Source organism: Ochlerotatus camptorhynchus, unplaced genomic scaffold, assembly GCF_037179485.1.
Source record: "Ochlerotatus camptorhynchus isolate MF236.1 unplaced genomic scaffold, CSIRO-AGI_Acam_v1.1 ptg000330l, whole genome shotgun sequence".
Taxonomy (NCBI): Eukaryota; Metazoa; Arthropoda; class Insecta; order Diptera; family Culicidae; genus Ochlerotatus; species Ochlerotatus camptorhynchus.
In genome coordinates, this window is record NW_027040818.1 from 15,083,356 (window position 1) to 15,103,237 (window position 19,882).

At 40.1% G+C, this 19,882-nt stretch overlaps 1 protein-coding gene across 14 annotated transcripts in view; it reads right to left on the bottom strand.

The window, feature by feature from the left end:
• The window catches only part of LOC135708360 (RNA binding protein fox-1 homolog 1-like), a 953,484-nt gene that overhangs the window by 701,459 nt on the left and 232,143 nt on the right, over window positions 1-19,882 (bottom strand). Inside the window, exons 1-2 of one of the 14 annotated variants that reach the window (XM_065230435.1) lie at window positions 6,758-6,808; window positions 5,269-5,574 (exon numbers count right to left, since the gene is read on the bottom strand). The exons of 9 other annotated variants lie outside the window; for them this stretch is intronic. In XM_065230435.1, the coding sequence (XP_065086507.1) occupies window positions 5,269-5,280 (12 nt within the window). In that variant the 5' untranslated portion in view covers window positions 5,281-5,574; window positions 6,758-6,808. Of the gene's footprint in view, window positions 1-5,268; window positions 6,809-19,882 lie in introns of those variants that run through there. 4 more of the 14 variants (XM_065230434.1, XM_065230433.1, XM_065230436.1 and 1 more) reach the window with 4 other exon arrangements.

Below are 19,882 nucleotides of genomic sequence, written 5' to 3' on the forward strand. Positions count from 1 at the left end.
AGCATGCACTTTTCGGCGCTTTGCTCTTTCCACGAACATCAGTGTCGGGAGTGCAAGAAGAAAGACAGCAAGGATATTGTATTTGTTTTAACGTGGGACTATGTATTTCGAGCAGGGTGCCAATTCAGGGAAATGCAACGAAAATTGGTCAGACTTTAAATGTTAATAACTTGGCCAATAATCAATGGATTTTGATGATTTGTGTGTCGATCGATTCACCAGTGCTATAAGATTTGTGTGGTATCTCACACATTATAATTGTTAAATATTTAAATAGTTAATAATGAAAAAAATAGGACATATTCCAATTTCCTATATATTTTCTACGACCACAAGCTGCTCACCCCTAACACAGCCATCAGAAAGTTGATCCTTAACTACACAAACCGAAACCGCGCAATTATTCAACGTTGAACGTTGGACGGTTCGACCTCGGACTTGATCGATGCAGCGTGGAAATCGTAGCATTCCAAACAGCTCATGCCAAATTGAAATATTTCCATATTTCTTCAATTGTTAACTATTTAAATATTCAACAATTATAATGTGTCACACAAATCTTATAACACTGGTGAATCGATCATCAAATCATCAAAATCCATTGATTATTGGCCATGTTATTAGCATTTAAAGTCTGATCAATTTTCGTTGAATTTCCCTGAATTGGCACCCTTCCCGAAAGACGTAGTCCTACCAAAAGACTGTCTCAGCTTCAGCAAACACTTGCAATCTTCCACCACTTTCTCCAGAGAAATGCCAGCTATCTCGTTCAGTTTTATAACTGATGTAAGAACTCAGCACTCACCAACTACCTACTCGGAGATCAAACATACAGCACCCGGTCGACTCAGGCGACAAGAGCAAGCTCAGGAACACCCAGGGTCGGCTAGCTACCGGGTAATCAGAGGGTTTCGCGATGCAAAAACGAAGAACTTTCACTTTGCTTTAAATGTATTTATTCGTCACTTTCTGTATTATGTGCGTGTTGTTCTGTGTTCATAATTTCGTGTAATATGTGTCGTGTAGCCTAATCGCGTTGTTCACTGTACCGGTACATACCGCTGCTGCCGTTGATGGTGAATCGGGATGTCTTACTGTGCGGCCGGAACTCTCGCCAGATTGGCGAAGCGAGCGGATGACGGGCCAGCGTTCGTTGCTGGACGGTGGGATGGCAGGCATCGTCCTTCGTTGGCACGATCGGCCGACCGTGACAATGCCACCTTGGTCAAGCCGAGAAGGGAAAACTCCTTTGGGATTATGACCTACGTTTGGCCAGATAATAGTGTTTGGTCCTGGATCTCGTTCAAAAGCACCAACCACTGCACCTAGCTAATTAAAATACGGTCTTAGCACACGGACGCCTGATATATAAAAAGGCCGATTTTTGGGCAATAGCTGTTCTTTCTCCCGATTTTCCTTCATCCCGTCATCCTAGTTTTGTATGGTTGTTTTTAGTTCTATGGTGGACATAACGTAACGGCACAACATTTTCACAGCGGTACAGAACCCTATCACTTCTGTAGTATACTGCTGTTCTTGCACAAGAATCGTAAAGGTTCTGAATATATAAGATAAATGACAAAACCTATGAATGTGTGACCAAACGGTTACAGTTTAGTGATTAACCGCATGCGGATGTCGGAAGACTTGAAGTTCACACACGCCTTATTCACTTTACACGAATACGACACAAGATCGAGTCTTGTACACCACCCACCAACTTTTTCGTCCAGCAGTAGCAGCGGCAGCGGTAAGAAGAACGGTATCAAGGGCAGCAAGGATGTGGAGATCGTGTCAGTGAAGAACATCAGCCAGAGGAGTAAGTACTGCGATATTTAGATCAACAAGGTTCCAGTTCGATTGCAACTCGATTCGGCGTCAGACATTTCGATCATTTCCGACAAATCTTTTCGTTTTTTCCTTTATTTAACGTCGGTCTCTGTTCCACAATCTAGTGCCAATCACCGACGCACAGCGATTGCCATCCATTGACGACAATCGAATATGCAGGAAGGCAGCTTCCACACTTGCGTAGGATATCGCACCCAGTCAAACATACATGGGCAGGGACCAACATCTTAACTTCCCTTCCGACGGAAACGAAACAAGAGATTTTTATGCCTCAGAAAAATCCCACCGACCTCGGCTGGGATTGAACCCAGACCCATTGGGGTGAGAAAGCAGTCACGGTTACCACTACACCACCGGCGCCGGCTTTTCCAACAAATGTTGGCGTCAAATTAAACAACCACAATTGCGGTGTGATGTGATCATGGGCGGCATTACAAAACGAGGTCTGGATTGATTGAGCTTTTCGGGTTTCTATCAGTACCTTTTGCAACAAGGTTACCAGCCAACATCTCGGTACTGAACAGTCACTGCAACGCCAATTCCCGAATATTTTCTCAAGCGAGATGGGGCTCTGCACGAAGACAAAGGTCCAGCTGACACTCAAAGGAACCCCAAAACCAGTATACCGACCGAAACGTCCAGTTGCATACAGCGTACAAGGGGTACGGGAGAAGACGAGCTTCAACGGCTGCAGAATTAGGGAATCCTCAAATCAGTTAATCATTCAGATTGGGCAGCACCTATCGTCGTAGTGCGGAAACGGAATGGTGGAGTCCACATTTGTGCAGATTTTTCGACGGGACTCAACGAAGCTTTGGAGTTAAATAAGTGTCCGCTTCCCTTGCCAGAAGATGACCGGATGCACGGTCTTCAGTCATATTGGCCTATCCGACGCTTAACTTCAACTGGAAGTGGACCCTCGAGATCAATCTCTTCTAACAGTTAACACCCCCTCAAAGGCCTTTTTCGGTGTACCCGCCTCACACCTGGCATCAAATCAGCTTCGGATGCATTCCAGCAGATCATAGACGCCATGGTGAGAGGCATCAAAGGAACCTGTGGTTATTTGGATGACGTGTTAGTCTGGAGGAATACGGATCTCCGTGCAGATTGAGAAATGCAGTTTCAGCATGAAGCAAGTGAAAATATCTAGGGCAAGTTTTGGATGCCGATGGTATTAGATAAGATCCGGACAAGACAGCAGCCATCGCCAGCATGCCACCGCCTCGAGATGAATCATCACTCCGTTCATAGCTAGTAGCCGTCAACTATTACGCAAAGTACGTGCCGGAAATGCGTAAGCTATGGTTCCCGATGGATACGCTGCTGAAATCTGGAGCAAAGTGAGATTGGTCAGAAGCATGTTAGCGTTCATTCAACCGATTCCGTGAAATCCGGCAGTCGCCGTTGGAAATCATAGTGTGCCCGAATTGCCCACAGATTACCAGATGGATCAGTGAAACCGATCTCGTAAACGTCAAAAAGCTTCACACCAATCGAGTTGAACTACAGTCAAATCAAGAAAGAGGGACTCGCTTTGATCTTCGCCGTAACACGGTTCCATCGAATGATTTCTCAAACCTCATTCCTGTGTACACTGCATAGCCTGTTAGCATTTAGCGATGGGCACTAACCCTACTACTGTATGATTTCAGTATTAAATACATCAGCACAGAGAGTGAGTTTGGGTTATGTTGATATCCTTTCCCGCCTGATCACCCACGTCCGTCAACATGAAGAGTTTGTCATCGCAGCAGTTGAGCTGGAAACCTCCATGGAAGACATCGTCAAGCAGTTCGTTCGGACAATCTGGCCGTCAGTCAGTCTGAAATAAACGATCCTCAGCTACAACAGTTTTACCAACGTCAGGATAATCTATCAGTTGTTTCCAATTGTCTAACCTACGGAGAATGATTGGTGATCCCAACGAAATTTTGAGATCAAGTTCTAAGTCTTTTCCACAAAGAACATCCTGGAGTAGAAACGAAGTCGCTCAAAGCTTGACAGACTTTTATTTGATTGAGAGTTCTTTTCAGAATTCGTCTAAAATAAATTTGAAATTCTTATTGGACGTCCCTTGAAAATGTCCCAAAAATTCTCTGTAGAACACTGCAAAAAATATTAAAATTCATCCTAAGATTTTCTCAAACCCCATCCATAAAACTGTATATCTCTACTAACCTCGAGACGATCGCGAGTAATCGGTTCAATTCCTTTAACTCTAGCTTTAAGACATCTATTATGTATAACGCAAATGATAACTTGGCTCTGTAAAGTTTATTCGATTGAGCCTGTACAAATAAATTAATACAAAAAAAATCCTAAGATTTTCTTTGAATTTTAAACTCTTTCTAAGAATTCACTGGAGCTTCTTTTTTTTTAAATTTCCTTAAAATTCTCCGTCGAATTCCCAAGATCGACCAACAATTGAAAAGGACCTATTGTAAGCAAAACCTGTAATCCCCTTCCCTGCCAACACCATCCACGAAGGAAATTCTCCAACTGAGAATTGTTTTTTTTTCAAATTTTACTCAGAATTATCTTGGAGTTTTCCTCTAAATTCTTCTGGAAATTGCATAGAATCCTCATTAAAATTCTCTAGAAATTCCATTCGAAGTGCGCTTGTAATTATCCTCGAAATTTCCTTATAGATACTGTTGCTTGCCTAAATACATATAAATCAGAAATTTTGTTGTCAAAATCGTATGAGAGTTATTTGAATTATATGAAGATTCCGATCCTTCAATAACATGGACAGTCATCTAGTGGTTCGAAACTTCTACGCCAGTCGTAATCGACTGTGCAAATAGCTACAAATCAAATATAGCTGCAGTCCACCTCTTGACCAGCCCAGAACAGCGACATGACGAATCCCAACCCCAAAAAAAAAACCGTCGGCATTCTCCTTCATTTAGTATCAAGTTCACAAGTTCAAGCTGCCGCCGCGTTCGTCCATCTCGGAATTCGTAACGAACTTCGAAGCGGCAAGCACACACCAAACAAAAAAACAGAATCGCTGCAGTCAAGCAAGCAGCCAAGAAGCAAATCAACCAACCAAGAAGCACAGGACACGAACGACAGGCGCGCGGGACCTTGAAAACATATTGCTGCTGCTGCTGCTGCTCTACTGCTCGCTACTTCCAATCCAATCGCCATAGCTGTCAATAAAAATATGTTGTAGATAGAAGCAAACACACACACACCCAGCACAGAGCTCTCAGACTGCACAACACAAACATCCCCTCTATCAACACTCATTCCGACCGCCGTCTGTGTGTATCGGTAGAGCGCAGCGGAAAAAAAAGCGTGCTGGTTCTGCTAGCCAATCGGAACGAAAACAACATCACTGCATAGGGCATTCATAATAAAAGATTCTGTCTGGGACGGATTCCGAAGGAACTGGCTCCCTGCACTCACCGGAAAGTACATCCCCTGGGGATGCAAAAAGTATGCTCCTGAGCCCCACAGTTTGAAGCCTTTTCGATAATCCTTTGCCCGGAAGAAGAAGTTCTAGTAGTAGGTAGTAGATCTACTCTGGAAGCCCTCGAGACGACGGGGCTGCTCGGTTGCTGCTCCTACGACGGAATCGGATGCCGGATCTGGCACGGAATTTTTTTCACTCACTACAAATCACCAAAAACCAAACATAAAACTTCTTTCCTAAACGGAAACGAGACACTGGTCTTCTATTTTCGCAATCGATTCTGCTCTAATTTGACACTTCTGGGAAGAAAAGCAAACATACACACATTGAATGGAATTGATTGATTCGATTGAAAGGAGGAATCTTCTTCACCACCGACCACCGGATCGGATCGCGCGGAACACTACTTTTTCTTTATCAATATTCACTTCCAAACCGGGAATGGATTATAACTTCGAAAAATTCTGCTGCTGCTGCCCGGATGCGGCCACTTCTGGTGTTGTCGTTTTCGCGAATAAACTGCTCTGGCAGGAGCCTCCGGACCGAAACCGAAGATGCGATGCGATTATGTTTTGCGTGTGATTTTTCGTTCCCGCAGCTTCCTCTCTACTACGGGGCTACGGCTGCTGCTTCTCCGGGGATCTTCCCGTTTTTTGACAGCTCGAAAATCGCGTCGGTCCCGGAGCGCGCACGCTTCTCAATGAAAACACAAACGCGCTCACTTTTCTTCTCTCTGCTCTCACTCAATCCTGGGAGAGAGAACCCACCGGTGAGTTACCAAAACAGCACGCGCGCGCCTTTGAAAATTTGCTACTCGTTCTTCGTCTCACTTCCCGTCGCTCTAGCAACTGCTGTGCATCTTCTTTTCACTCAGAATCTCCTCTACTCTCCTATCCTTTTTGATCCACCGTTTTTTTTTATTTTTTGGCGATTCGATAGAAGCTGAGGCTGCACACCAATACACGCGTACTTTCCTCCTTATGGAATCTATTGTATATTTTTCTTTTCACTGATTGAACAAAACCTTTTACGCTTGTTATTCGATTATCAGCCAGCCCGTAATAAGAATGGCGATCCGGACGGTGGTAGGGCGTCGTGTCCACTTTCAACGGCGGTTGGGGACCGCTGGCTGCTAGATGGTTGGATCTTCTCGAAAAGATTTACATAAACATACGTCGCCCTCGCGCTTTCTTCCTTCCTTGACACTCAAGCGAAAATTCACCACACGCGCTCATCGGCAGTGGCGCTCTGCCCTGCCTTGCTGCTCTTCTTCTAGCGCTGCTCTAATCGACGCAAGTTAACCTTTGGCTTTGACTTTGGCACGACGACGACGACGGACAACAATCACTCCCTAATCAAAAAACGCACCTCCTATCTTCCTGTCGGCATTCCGCACTTGTTCACTTCACTCACACTTCTTTTCTTTGAAAAAATTGATACTTTTTTTTTATTTCCCCAATGGACCAACCAAACGAAACGGACTTTCCGGCTTGCCTCCTTCTGCTGCTACTGGCGTACGAACTGCGATGCGGCTGGTGAAGAACTGAAGATGATGGAGCGAGCGGGCTCGGCTGCTGCTGAGAGTTCAAGGTGCTGAGGAACTCACTCTCTCACTGTGTAGCGTGCAATGATCTTCTGGTGACTCTGTGTGACGTGAGAGATATTGGTCGACAGGGGGGTGGGGGGGTGAGAGGACAAAAACAGAGAGGATTTTCAACCCGATCCCGGAGAGAGCAGAGCGCATCGTGCAAATTTTAATGATGGCCGCACTTTGACATCTTCGACGGTGCGGGATTCGAGCAGTTCAAGAGGGCTGACGACGAATGGTTAGAGTGGTTGTTCGACTCGCTCGTGCGGTGACATTTCGAAATGCGGTGCAGATTTAGGGGAATTTTAGAGGAAAATGGTAGAGTCGGTGTATAATGAGTCACGCCAAGTCTACCTATTGAACTGTCAAACCGGCTACTTATCATGCAAAGTAAACAAACATTACGATGCTATGATGAGGTCCACGAAAGGTATTGCAATAAAATATAAAATATAATTGAAGAAATGATCATAAACACGCAGTGAGCATTAAATTGTCATGGGATAAGTTTGGTAATGATCAGTAATGAAAATTTCTACTATTTTTCGATAAGATAGTTTGACAAAATCACTGATATAATGATTCACTACACCAGTAATTTTTTTTTCTCGCTAGAAGTCATTTGAAGTTGATGTAGAAGTCCACTGTTGCCAAGTGAAAAGAAAGGGAATCTTTCTTTAACCTTGATACGAGTTCAACTGTTTTTCTCTTGGCGTGACTCATTATACACCGACTCTAGAAAATGGTTCTTCGCTTGGACATGCGGACAAACCGAGATGAAGTTTAACCAGGGTGTCTGCTCATTTTGCCGAAAGAAATTCCTTGAGTTTTCCAGGTTTTGACCAGGACAATGACGAACAATTCTAGGTATTTCTAGAAACTTGACTTCTCTTGATGATTTCTCGAAAGTCATGACTCTCCCTGGCAAATCGACATCACTATCGAGTAGGGGAAGACTTCCCCTACCCGATGGATATGTTGGTTTGTGTTGTTGAGTTCATAGAAATCAACGAGAGAAGTCATTGTTTACAAAAGCTGTTACGCCCTAATTCCAGCTCTATCTAGCATTCTTCTATTCAAAATTATCGTTTACTTATTGATGAAAGGAAAATTATTGGACTGCACACGGCGAATGAGAACGACCCAAATTTGAGTTTAGTTCACTCATAATCGCCAAAAGTGCAGGAACACAGCGATGAGTAAATTTGTCTCATGGTTTCCTGTGGAAAACCTAAAAAATCTGCCGGAAAATGAGGAAATTGACGAAAATTTTATTCAGTCTCGGAGTAGTACCAATAGACTCAAATTCGGGAATTTTTCCCTGGAAAATCCTGGAAAAACATGAGACAAAATTTACTCATCGATGAGTTCCTGCACTTTTGGCGATTATGAGTGAACTAAACTCAAATTTGGGTCGTTCTCATTCGCCGTGCAGTAAAAGCTGGATTTTTATCCGGCTTCAAATTGGAACAACTTTTGCATTTTTCCATTTATCTGGAAAGTATACCAAATCAAGATCAACATGTGAAAAGGTTATACAATCTTTTGGTAAACAAAGCTTCTTATGCCATTTTCTCACCACCCATATGACACCAACGCAAACCATCAACATCACCGGGTAGGGGAAGCTTTCCCCGTCCCGATGATGTTGTTGTTTGCATAAGCGACACTCGGTTGGCGAGAAAAGGGCCTACAAATGTATGTTTACAAAAAGCTTGTGTGCCATTTTCACGTGTGGCTCTTAATGGAAACAAATGTTTAATAATTTTACCAAGAAAAACAAGGTACTCTCGGAGAGTTTTTTTTTATGAGGATATAGAAAATTGCTTCAGGAAAACTGCAGGAGCTTATTAGAAGGTCTGAATCTTCAGAATAGTCCAGACTTTTGGGTAAGTTTAAAGATCTATCAGGGAAAGTTCCGATGAATTAGAGAAAGTTTCATCAAATTCTGTTAAAATTCAAGAACCCGGGAATTTCAGAAATGTCCAGAGAACTAGGAAAAATCTGAAATATTTTGGAAAATTCACAAGTGCAAAGCACTTCAGGGAAATTTAATGGTTTTCAGGACTGTTCCATTTTTTCCCGGGGGAATTCAGAGAACTTAGGGAAACTCTGAAAACATCAGAACAGATCAATTAATTTAAAGGAAATTGCTGAAACTTTAAAGGAGTTCTGCGAAATTCGGGGAATTTCTAAAAGCTTAAGCAAGGTACCGAGAGGCTCATGAAAATTATGGAAACGTAAGAGAAGTAACATGAAAATTAAGGGAGGAAAGCTTCGAGAACTTTTAAAAATAAAAAATAAAAAAAAATCGACAAGATCAATGCTGATGTTCCATTCATTTCAAGAATATTGTGAGAAATGTTCAGGAAACTTCAGAGGCATTGTTGGGACTTTATGATATTTTATAAAAATCAGGAAAGTTACTCAGGATCATTAGAACATGTGAGGAACTTCAGGGAATGTTGTGATAACATCCCCAAGAAATCTCTTTCTTCCGGAATTTTCCCCCAACTTCTCCTTGGAATTTCTTTCGACTGATCCGTAAGCCCTCTGACTTCCGGCTTTTTTCAGAACTTTCTTCCAAACTACCTTAGGAAGTTTCTTCCGTTTTCTACAGGAAGTTCAATTAAACTTCTACCAAATGTATCTCCCAGAAATTCCATTATTCTTCCTCTGGAATATTCCCAACAAACATTGAATGTTGAATAAGAGCTTAATCAGGCAAAAACAAGCTTCTTCAGCTAAAAAATAGCTTGTTCAGCAGTTGATCAACGCAAATTGTTTTTTGGGTTCTCTATAAGTCATTTTCCGTAGGATTTTTTTTCGGCTTCTATTGCAAGGTTTTTCAGAGCTTTTTCTGGCTTTTCCTGGAAATACCTACTCGTAGAATTTGTTTCAGATTTCCGAATTTCGTTTGGCTTCTTCTGGATGTGTCATCAGATTTTTTTTTCCCCCGAAAGCTTCTTTAAATTGTCACCAGTAGTTTCTCAATTTGTCTTGGAAGTTCCCCTGAAGTTTTTCCGACTTCTCTTAGAACTTGCTTCATACTTCCTCCAGAAGAGCTATTTAATTCTTGCTCTGGAAGTTTTATCTTCTTCCAGGGTGACCAGCGAATTTTCATTTTTAAATTCCCGATTCTTTCCGGTTCAAATCTCAAAATTTTCCCGGTTTTTAATATGTAGTAGAAATAATGATTGCAATATCACGTTACTTTCGAGGTACTTAGAATCAATTTGAATACCTTTTTTTAGACTCGAGTCCTCTTATGGTTGTAAAGCGCCAGAATATACAAAGTATCAGAGTCATGTATTTTTTAAGGTCGCATAGCCGAACGCTATCGGACTGAATGGGTCATTAGACTGATGCAAAATTTGACTTTTTCGCTCCACAGTGCTTACATGGTTTCAAATCGGGTCCTGATTAGCCTCCCAAAGTTACAACTCATTCGGTTGGAAATAGACTTCGCACAAGCCATTTGAAGTTTACACGTAAATTAATATGGGAAATCTCAACTTTTTGTTCATTGCCTTCTAGTCTTTTTCCATATTGAGCTGCGAAACAGTTCGATAGCCATTCTTATAGAAAATTTTCTCAGCTACAACTTTGCTGAAGATCGTTTCTATGTAAAACGAGACTGTAAAAAGTTATTAATTATTTAAGAGATTGGTAAACTTATGACATGATTAAGCAGCTGCTCTGTAGGCAACACTGTATTTTGCAGTGAGACATAGTAGCCGTGATTTTTGTGTCCTATTCAACGCCCCAGAAACACCAATGTTGCCTGCTGACAGTTGATTGAGCATGATCATAAGACATCAGCCCATTGAACCATTGATAACTTTCGATCCTTGCATTTAATCAAAAAGTGGTCTTCAGCAAAGTTGTAGCTGAAAATATTTCCTACAATGAAAGCTTTTGAAGCAGACCGATATGGTGAATTATTAGATGGACATGAACAAAAATCTTGGTTTTACCATAGTAATTCCCATACAAACTTTAAATGATTTGTGCCATCTCAGTTTCTCACCAAATGGGTTCAAATTTTGAGAGGTTAGTCAGGATCCGATTTGGAATCGTTTAAGTATTGTGGAGCGAAAATTTCAAATTTTGCATCACTCTAATGGGTCATCATACCGAATTTTAGAGGGAAAGATTATATTGAGAAATTATTTAAAAATCTTGAACTTGATACGTAGCAAGAAATGTTTTAAAGTATCCTGATCTGTACTAATATAACGTTAAAAACAATTTTAATTCCTATGATTCTGAGGCTCTTTACAGTCTTAAAATATGCCATTGTTTAGAGATTTGTGACTTATGAAAATCTATCCTAAATTTAGAAGAAAAAACACGAATGGATTTTTTTTCCAAAAATATGAAACTGAGAAAAATAGTCAAAATGTGGGATTTCTAAAAATTATCTAGATCCTTGATTTGGAAAATTTTTCAAGATTCCAGATTTGGAAAAATACAGTCCCTGGAAAATTGTGATGTCTTGGAAAAATGTTCAGGGTTCTAATAAGAAGATTTTTGGAAAGAATTTTTAAAATTCAAAATTCTGAGAAGAACTTGAAGAAAAATTCAACGGGTTTTCTGATAATAATTTCTAATGAATACTGAGGAAGATTCACACGAGAACTTCAGGCAAGCTCCGAGAAAAATGCCGAAGGAATCGTACTCTGAGGAAAATAAAGAAAAATGCTGAACAATTTAAATTAAATTCTTGAAAAAGTTTCGCGAAAATTCAGCACAGCACAGCAGAGGAGAGTTTTGCGAAAGGTCAAATAATTTAAAAGGTTTAAGATAATTAAGAGTTGACTGAACCATATTTGAGCTGAAGAAACGTTTGCTTGATTAAGCTGAAGCTGTTATTCTAGTTTTAATTTTTGTTGGAATATGTTAAGGTTTATTGATTTTTCCCAGTTCTCTTCGGTCCCAATCTAATCGATGCACCCCTCGAAACGTAGGAAAATCCACGAACCCCTCATTTTATCTGTCAAACTTTCATAGCGAATCAAAACAAATATTGTGTAATACTAGAATTTCGACTAGAATGGGGTACGTTAATCGATTTGCTTGGGACCAATAGGCTTGTCAAGTAGTAAGCCAATTTAAAATCGATAGTTTCGTATTGATTGTTGAGTATACTATTGAAAATAACGACAAACAATATTTTCCCTTAAAAAAGCTACAACCTATGGCCGAAATTTCGGGCAGATTACATCGTAGTCGTTGCAGTGTTCGGAAGAAAACTTGTTTGAAGAATGTTTGTATAAGCTTCTGAATGGACCTGAAAAAACATCCAGAGAAAGACGAAAGAAACTCTCCTGGATGAAGTTCGAGAAAAGCTGGAAAACCTCCGGGTGGCGAAAATTTAAATAAACTATCGGAAAAAAAATCGGATGTCACACCCAAATGAAGCCAGAAAAGTTTCGGAAACTAGAAGTAAATTTCCAGAAGTAGCCATTTCCAGAGAAAGCCAGAAGAAGCTCGGAAAAACCTTCCAATAGAAGTCGAACAAAAAAAAAAACCTTTGGCTTATGGTCAAACTTCCAGAAGAAGAAAACGAAATTCCTGGGAGAATTAATTGATCTTCCTTGAGAAGACGAAATAAACTTTCTGGAGACGCTGGCAGAAACTTCCTAATATAGAAACATCTCAAGAAAGTCGGAAGCCAGAGCGTTTACGGAACAGTCGAAAGAAACCAGGACATAATTCCGGAAGAAATAGATTCATGGAGGATGTTCTAATGATCCAGAAAATTTTCCTGATATTCAAAAAACATCCCTGAAGACTCCGAAATTTCCCTGAAGTTTTCGGAACATTCCTGAAATGCACATAGTAATATTCCATAATTCCTCGAAATTCCTTAAAAGTTCTTATAATGTTCCTGAAATTAGGGGCTATTTTGGAGTTCTCTGGTCATCCTCGAAGCGTTCGGAACTTCCCTGATTATAATAAGACTACCGGAATATCTCTAATCATCTTAGAAGATCTTTGGACTTTCTTGAAGATTACGAAATCTCTTAAGTGCTCTCACAATTTTCTTGAATTTATTGTAACATCAACATTGAAGTTCTCTGATCTTCCCAATTTATTTTTTATTTTTAAAAGTTATCGACACTGCCATTGAAAAGCATAGAACTTCCCATAAAATGTTCTCACAATGATCTAATGTTCATGTAACTTTCCTTACGTTTCCTAAATTTGCAGGACATTGCTGAAGTTTTCGGAAATTGCCTGAGTTTCTCGGAACTCCTTTATAATTTCAGCAATTTAATTGAAATTAATTGATCTGCCCTGATGTTCTCTGAGCTTCACTAAAAGTCCTGAAAACCATTAAATTTCCCTGAAGTTCTTCGGATTCGTGAAGTTTCCAAAATATGTATGATGTTTCCCTAAGTTCACTGGACTTTTCTGAAATTTACGGGTTTTCGAATTTTAACAGAAGTTAATGAAACTGTCTTTAATTAATCGAAACTTACACAAACTGGACTTTTCTGAAGTTTCAGAACTTCTTAAATGTGCCTGCAGCTAGTGTGGATCCGCAATAAAAATCTGATAGCATCCTTGAAGCTCCGGGAAAGTTAAAAAAAACTGGCGGGAGAAGATGAAAGAATCATTCGAGCGAATGCTGAAGAAGCTTCCAAGGTAAGGTGGAAGAGAATTCCAAGGGAAGTTGGATGAAACTTCGGGAAGTATAAACATGAATAAAAACTTCCGGAAGTTAAATAATGTTTAAAATATATTTCTTCTAGGAATTACCGGAAAGCGCCATCGCGAGGGGCGCGCCCTTCCAGATATGAGTGCATGATATTTAAAATACATCGTAGTAATTTAAATGCTTTGAAGACAGTAATAATTTGAATTGAAATACTTTTAGCGGTATTGATGTGCAGTATTTAATGCAATAATGGCAAGATTTCAAATATTTGGTCAGTAGTATTGAAAGACTAGTGCGTGCCCCTCGAACCATCGACTATTTTTCGATTGATGGGTAGCCAAAAACGGTGAGGAAATGCAAACATTTGGCGAAAAAGTATCAAGCATAAGGCATCTTTAGATATGATTGTTTAGCATTATGAAAGCTAAAAAAAAAACAAGTCTTTTACAAAAATTTTCTCCGAAATTCGAGCGCGGGCAGGCAATAATCATTTTGATTATTTATAAAAAAAAAAAACTAATCGTATAAATCGGTATTCTGAGGAACCTTATCTGAAAATCGGTATGTAGTTTGGAAATCGGTATAAATACCGATAAATCGGTATATCTGGCAACGCTGATTGGGTATCAAGATTCAATGACGTTTATATAAGGTCTGGGCCAAAGGGCTTATTGGTGTTAGTGAAATGTGCAAATGGTTAGTGGTGTTCGTATTATATTGCAATGTTTATCTTTTTACACGAAACAGCTGTTGACAGTGACGTATTTCTATCTGTTCTCAGTATGTTGGCAGTGACGTATATCTATCTGTTCGCAGATGTTCAGCAATGTTTACAACATTTTTGCTTCTAACACCAGCAAGCTGCCTGTTGGCCCAGACCTTATATAAATGTCATTGATCAAGATTGGGTCTGCTTGTTTTCTGATAAACGTCAGTTTGATCATTTGTTTTTGAAACCTACCACACTGAAAAAAAAAGTTCGGTTTTGCACTCGGTTGCAACTAGGTTCCACCCCGATAATAAACGAATTAACCACTTTATTCGAGCACTTAAAATGACGTTTACGACCACGCGAACTTTGAAATAATACATTATTTTGAGATTTTTTCTTCTAGAACCTCGAGAAAAGTAGCCAACATTTGTGCGTTTCATAAAAAAATAGAAATTATTTGGTCCAGTTTTGTGAAATCGCTGGTAGAAAGTCACACCAAAACTGCTTGACAAAGTGGTCAATTCGCTATCAGTCTAAAATCAAAGCCAAATGGAGTAGAATCCGACATTATTGAGTTGGCCTCACTGTGTGTGTCCGGGAAATCCATGATAATTTTTTATCGGAAAAGTTAACCAACTGCAAAATTGGTTACCGTGGTGTTTGTGAACAAATCTCTTAATAAACAGAAAAACCGTAGAGACCGCATTGAGAGTCCAGACAGTTAAACGAACTGGTAAAATAATTGTTAATTAATCATAAATACTATACTCGAAAAAAGTGAGACACGTTGATTAGTTTGTAACTTTTTAGTGTGTGAGAAAATTTGACTGTAACTAGCTAAGATTGTAATGTTTACGCTGGCAGAATTTCATCACAATGATTTCAAGTGAGCCGTTCGACGATTTCCCGGATGGTGAAGTCATTTAAGGATTCTCAGACGACCCAGTCGCGGCAGACTGTGACAGAAAACCGAACACAGCTGACCCGGTGAAGGCCAGGAAGGTGTTGAGTATGTTCTAGTTTTGGCGGAATCTTTCCATCCGCGATGCAGCGAAATAGGCGGATGTTTCCATCTGGTTTGTCCAAAAAGCGATGAAACGTGCCGGCATCCACGTCTAAAAGAACTCTTGCCAGGAAGCTGTACCGAGGTGCGTCGTGATGGTCGATGAGACTTACATCAATATATTCACTTTAACACTTTTGGTTTATTCGTGACTTGTCCGGGACAACTTTGTCGTGAGAGGTATGGAGGTTAACCACTATTCCGGGGCTGCCCACTGGCATTAATGATTCATGTTATGTCGTTAAAACAACTCTTGTATCGTCGTTGAAATTCGTAAGACCTGTATCAATATCAGATCAGCAAAGTTAGATACGAAACGTTCTGCAAAAGATTTGAGCATTCATTTACCTATAAATCAACGAATCTATTTTCGAGCAGTTTTGGGACAACCTTCTACCAGCGGTTTAAAACAAAATAGGCAAAACATTCCAAATTTTTCGAGCTTAGCATAAATAAGACTCTATTTTGCCGAGGTTCTAGAAGACCAAATATCAAGCTGAATATTGCATTAGGCCCTAAATAACATTGACAGATTCTCTTCGTCGACTTTCTCTTTGCATCCCCACGGCCATGTAAAGACATTCCCACACGATATTTCAAAACCAACCCAAATTTGGGTACAATACACCCAGATCTGTCAAAACTGAACCTACCCAAAAATGGGTAAACTATGTTGGAAGTGACAAGTTGACAAATGACCAAAGTTGATCGGATTCATGTCGATGTTGTCAATTTACCCATTTTTGGGTAGGTTCAGTTTTGACCGATCCGGGTGGGTTCTACCCAAATTTGGGTAGTTTTGAAATAGTGTGCAGGTATTTTCAGCACACAGATCGATGAAAGAAGACTTCATCTAGCATCTAATATGACAAACACATCAAGAAACGATTCTGTGCTCAAGTTATTAACGAAAGAGAAAGTCGACGAAGAGAATCTATCAATGTTACTTAGGACCTAATGCAATTTTCAGCTTGATATCAGAATATTATTCCACGGCAAAATTCGAGTGGTTGGAAACGTCATTTTGAACTGCTCGAATGATGTGACCCACTGCGCGCTTTCTTTATGAACTAAATTAAGTAACTATTTTTTTACCAGGACACAATTTTTATCGTTTTAGAATGGAACTGAATAAGCGGCATATGAATGTTAATATTTGAGTATCAGGGGCTGTCTAACTACGTTATTACATCAACTTACGAGTATGGATCTGAGCGAAAAATAAGAAACGTACCTGAAAGGAAAAGAATGAAAACAGTTATTAGTATAATTAAAATTTATGAACAATTTGGGAAGTGAGCGTTAGGTAAAGAGAATCGATCATCAACTTCTTAGCTTAACACAAAATTTTAATAAAAAAATATATATTTATACGGAAGAAAGAGTTGTTTTTTGGACACACATCACACTAAGCCGACTAATTCAAGCACTAAACCAAAAACAACTCCCTCACGGATTAAAATCTAGATCAGGTTTTTGCTTTTGGCAGAGACCATTTTTCACATTCTCTCAGTTTTTCGCCTGTTTCGTTCTACTGCTGTCAGTCTGCGTTTTCTCATTGGTCAAGGACGGTTGTTTTGCATCATGATACTTACCAACCGGTGGAAACTAACGATGTGAAATTGGCTCACTACTTGACTAGCCTATTGGTCCCAAGTACATCTATAAGCGTTGCCCATTCTAGTCGAAATTCTAGTACTACACTATGTTTGTTTTGATTCGCTAAGTTTGACAGATAAAATGAGGGGTTCGTGGATTTTTCTACGTTTCGAGGGGTGCATCGATTAGCTTGGGACCGAAGACAGTACCAGAGCTGAGCCAAAAAGTTGAGGCGTTTCTTCGGGACCTTTTGGTCTTAGAGTTACCTCTATAATACTACCGCTCATGGTCACCACAAAACTGAAAAAAAGCTGTTCGAATCGAGCAAAGCGGTGCATTTTAACGGTTCGATTGGAGCAACTTTTAACAGACGTCCATACTTTTACTGTAGGGCTTTACTCATGGCATGTTTGTCCTAGAAATACTCGGAGGGAGAGATGGGTGGAGAGAATGTTTTGAGCCAAATGAACTGTCAAAATATGAGCCAATCGAGCTTTCACATATGAATTTTTCCGAGGATTTTTTATTCTTACTAGATTAAATTGGAGAGTATTGCAATCGAACAGAAATTCAATCACCTTTATGTTTCGTGTGCTTCTCAAATTCAACTAGTTTTTGGAATCAAAAACAATATTCTAACTCTATTGATTAATTGATCTTAGTTGGCTAATTAATGGCACCAAGAAATGTGCGAAATATTGGGATGCAATCAGTTATTATTTTGCACGTAAATCGAATGAGAAATAAAAGTTACGTGAAATGCTAGCTAATAGCAAGGGTTGCAAGTATAGATACTATAGATTCCATAGATAAGCGGAGGCAAAGTAGAATGTAGCCAAACGAACTGTCAGTTAGTGTAGCCAAACGAGCATGACGTCATCGTGATGTTTTTTTGCGGGGGAAGTATTTTAATATTATGAGCACAAAACGCTTTCCACGTTCCGATTTATTCCGCGGAAAACGGAAGAAGGAAACCATTCGATGCACTGTTGCTTTGCACTTCATTTCGAAATTTTGCGCCGGAAAGAAAACAAAACCAAACTAAACTGCACAACGAAGAGCTCTATGATGGCATGAACATTTTGCACCGATGCCAGTAAAATCATTTATTTTTCATGGTTGCCAAAATAACTTTTTGTGCCTCCGCTTATCTATGGAATCTATAGTATCTATCTTACTTACTTACTTAAGTGTCCTGAGCGCCATCCCTGGCGCAAAGGGCCAACGTGAAAGATCTCCATCCTGGGCGATTGTTTGCTTTCGCCTTGACCTGGGCCCAGGTCAAATTCCGGTCGACTTGCTTAATCTCCTTGTTTAGGCTTCGCCGCCATGAGCCCCTGGGTCTGCCTCTGCTGCGATGTCCGGCTGGATTCCAATCCAGCGCTTGTTTGCAGATTTCATTTCCGCTCTTCCGTAGAGTGTGGCCAACCCACCTCCACTTACGTTCCCGAATTTCTGTATCTATCTATCGTTGCAAGATAATTTACGCTCAAAAAATTTATCACATATCTAATGGAATCCATGTGAATTTCAAATAGCTTTCTTGTGATCACATAGCTGCAAATCTCACCACAAAATCACATGAATATTATGAGGCCGGTGAAATTCATATGAAAAATCATATAAAATTAATATGATCGCATAAATGCTATGTGAAATTCAGCTGAATTCCATTAATTTTAATTATGGATGATAATCATGTGCGTTTCCAATGGAAGCTACATGAAAATTATTTTCGGTGTAGGTACAAATCCCTGCTGCCGAATTGTATTTTATTTTCTCCGCCAATCTCCCTCTGAGTATTTCCAATTTGTTCATTACACGGCAAATGAGAACAACCCAAATTTGAGTTTAGTTCACTCATAATCGCCAAAAGCGCAGGAACTCAGCGATGAGTAAATTTGCCTCATGGTTTTCCAGGTTTTTCCAGGATTTTTCAGGGAAAAATTCCCGAATTTGAGAAAAGTAAAGATTGGATTCATTCAGTCTATTGGTACTACTCCGAGACTGAATAAAATTTTCGTCAATTTCCTCATTTTCCTGCAGATTTTTTAGGTTTTCCACAGGAAACCATGAGACAAATTTTACTCATCGCTGAGTTCCTGCACTTTTGGCGATTATGAGTGAACTAAACTCAAATTTGGGTTGTTCTCATTCGCCGTGTAGCACAAATCAGCAAGCCAAGAAAAACGCCTTTTAAGTTTGCTTTTTACCATTGCTTCTTCCCAAGTAACATTGCAAGTTTTATCGAGGTTTTAAAGCATGCTATAAGTCTAAATCATGTTCAACAGAACCCTCATAAAATCAAAATTGTTACTTAGGTTATGTGATGGGACAACCAGTTTGGCTGGTTTTCCAACTTTCTCAGCACAAAGTTGCTGTGCGATGAGCGGCAGGATAATACCTATTTTAAATCAGCATAAGCAAACCTCATTGTATAGCATTTCCCATCCTGATGGCTTTCGCCAAATCAACCACTCATGCTCAACATCAATTCATCACACCTAGTCGAAATCTACGATCGTGCAAAGGGCAATACCCCATCCCCTCATCCTCCTCGTTGGAGTTTGTACAGTAAGCCATCTACCGTCCGTCATGTGTCATCTGACCGTTAACCGTTGCAGAGCACTGCATTATATCACCACAGACAAACAGACTAACCACTGCATTATTTGACGACTGATTTGAATATTATCATTTCCGCGAACTCACCACATCCCTGGCATCGGATTGCTTTGACGTTTCTTTAAATTCTGTTTACCTTGTATGCAACATTGTTTGCAACTTGGCGAACTAGCTTGTTTTCCGCGCGAAGTTCGCGGGTCGTCGTTGCTGAGGTCCTATTTTTGAGGTACCAAATTTTCAAAGAAAACGTTACGTCTATTTGCCTGTGATATTACTGTAGTACGCACGCAGATTAGCTTCATCATCAGTTTGCCAGCCAGATATGCTGCACCAGCAAAGTGCGATTAGCAAGC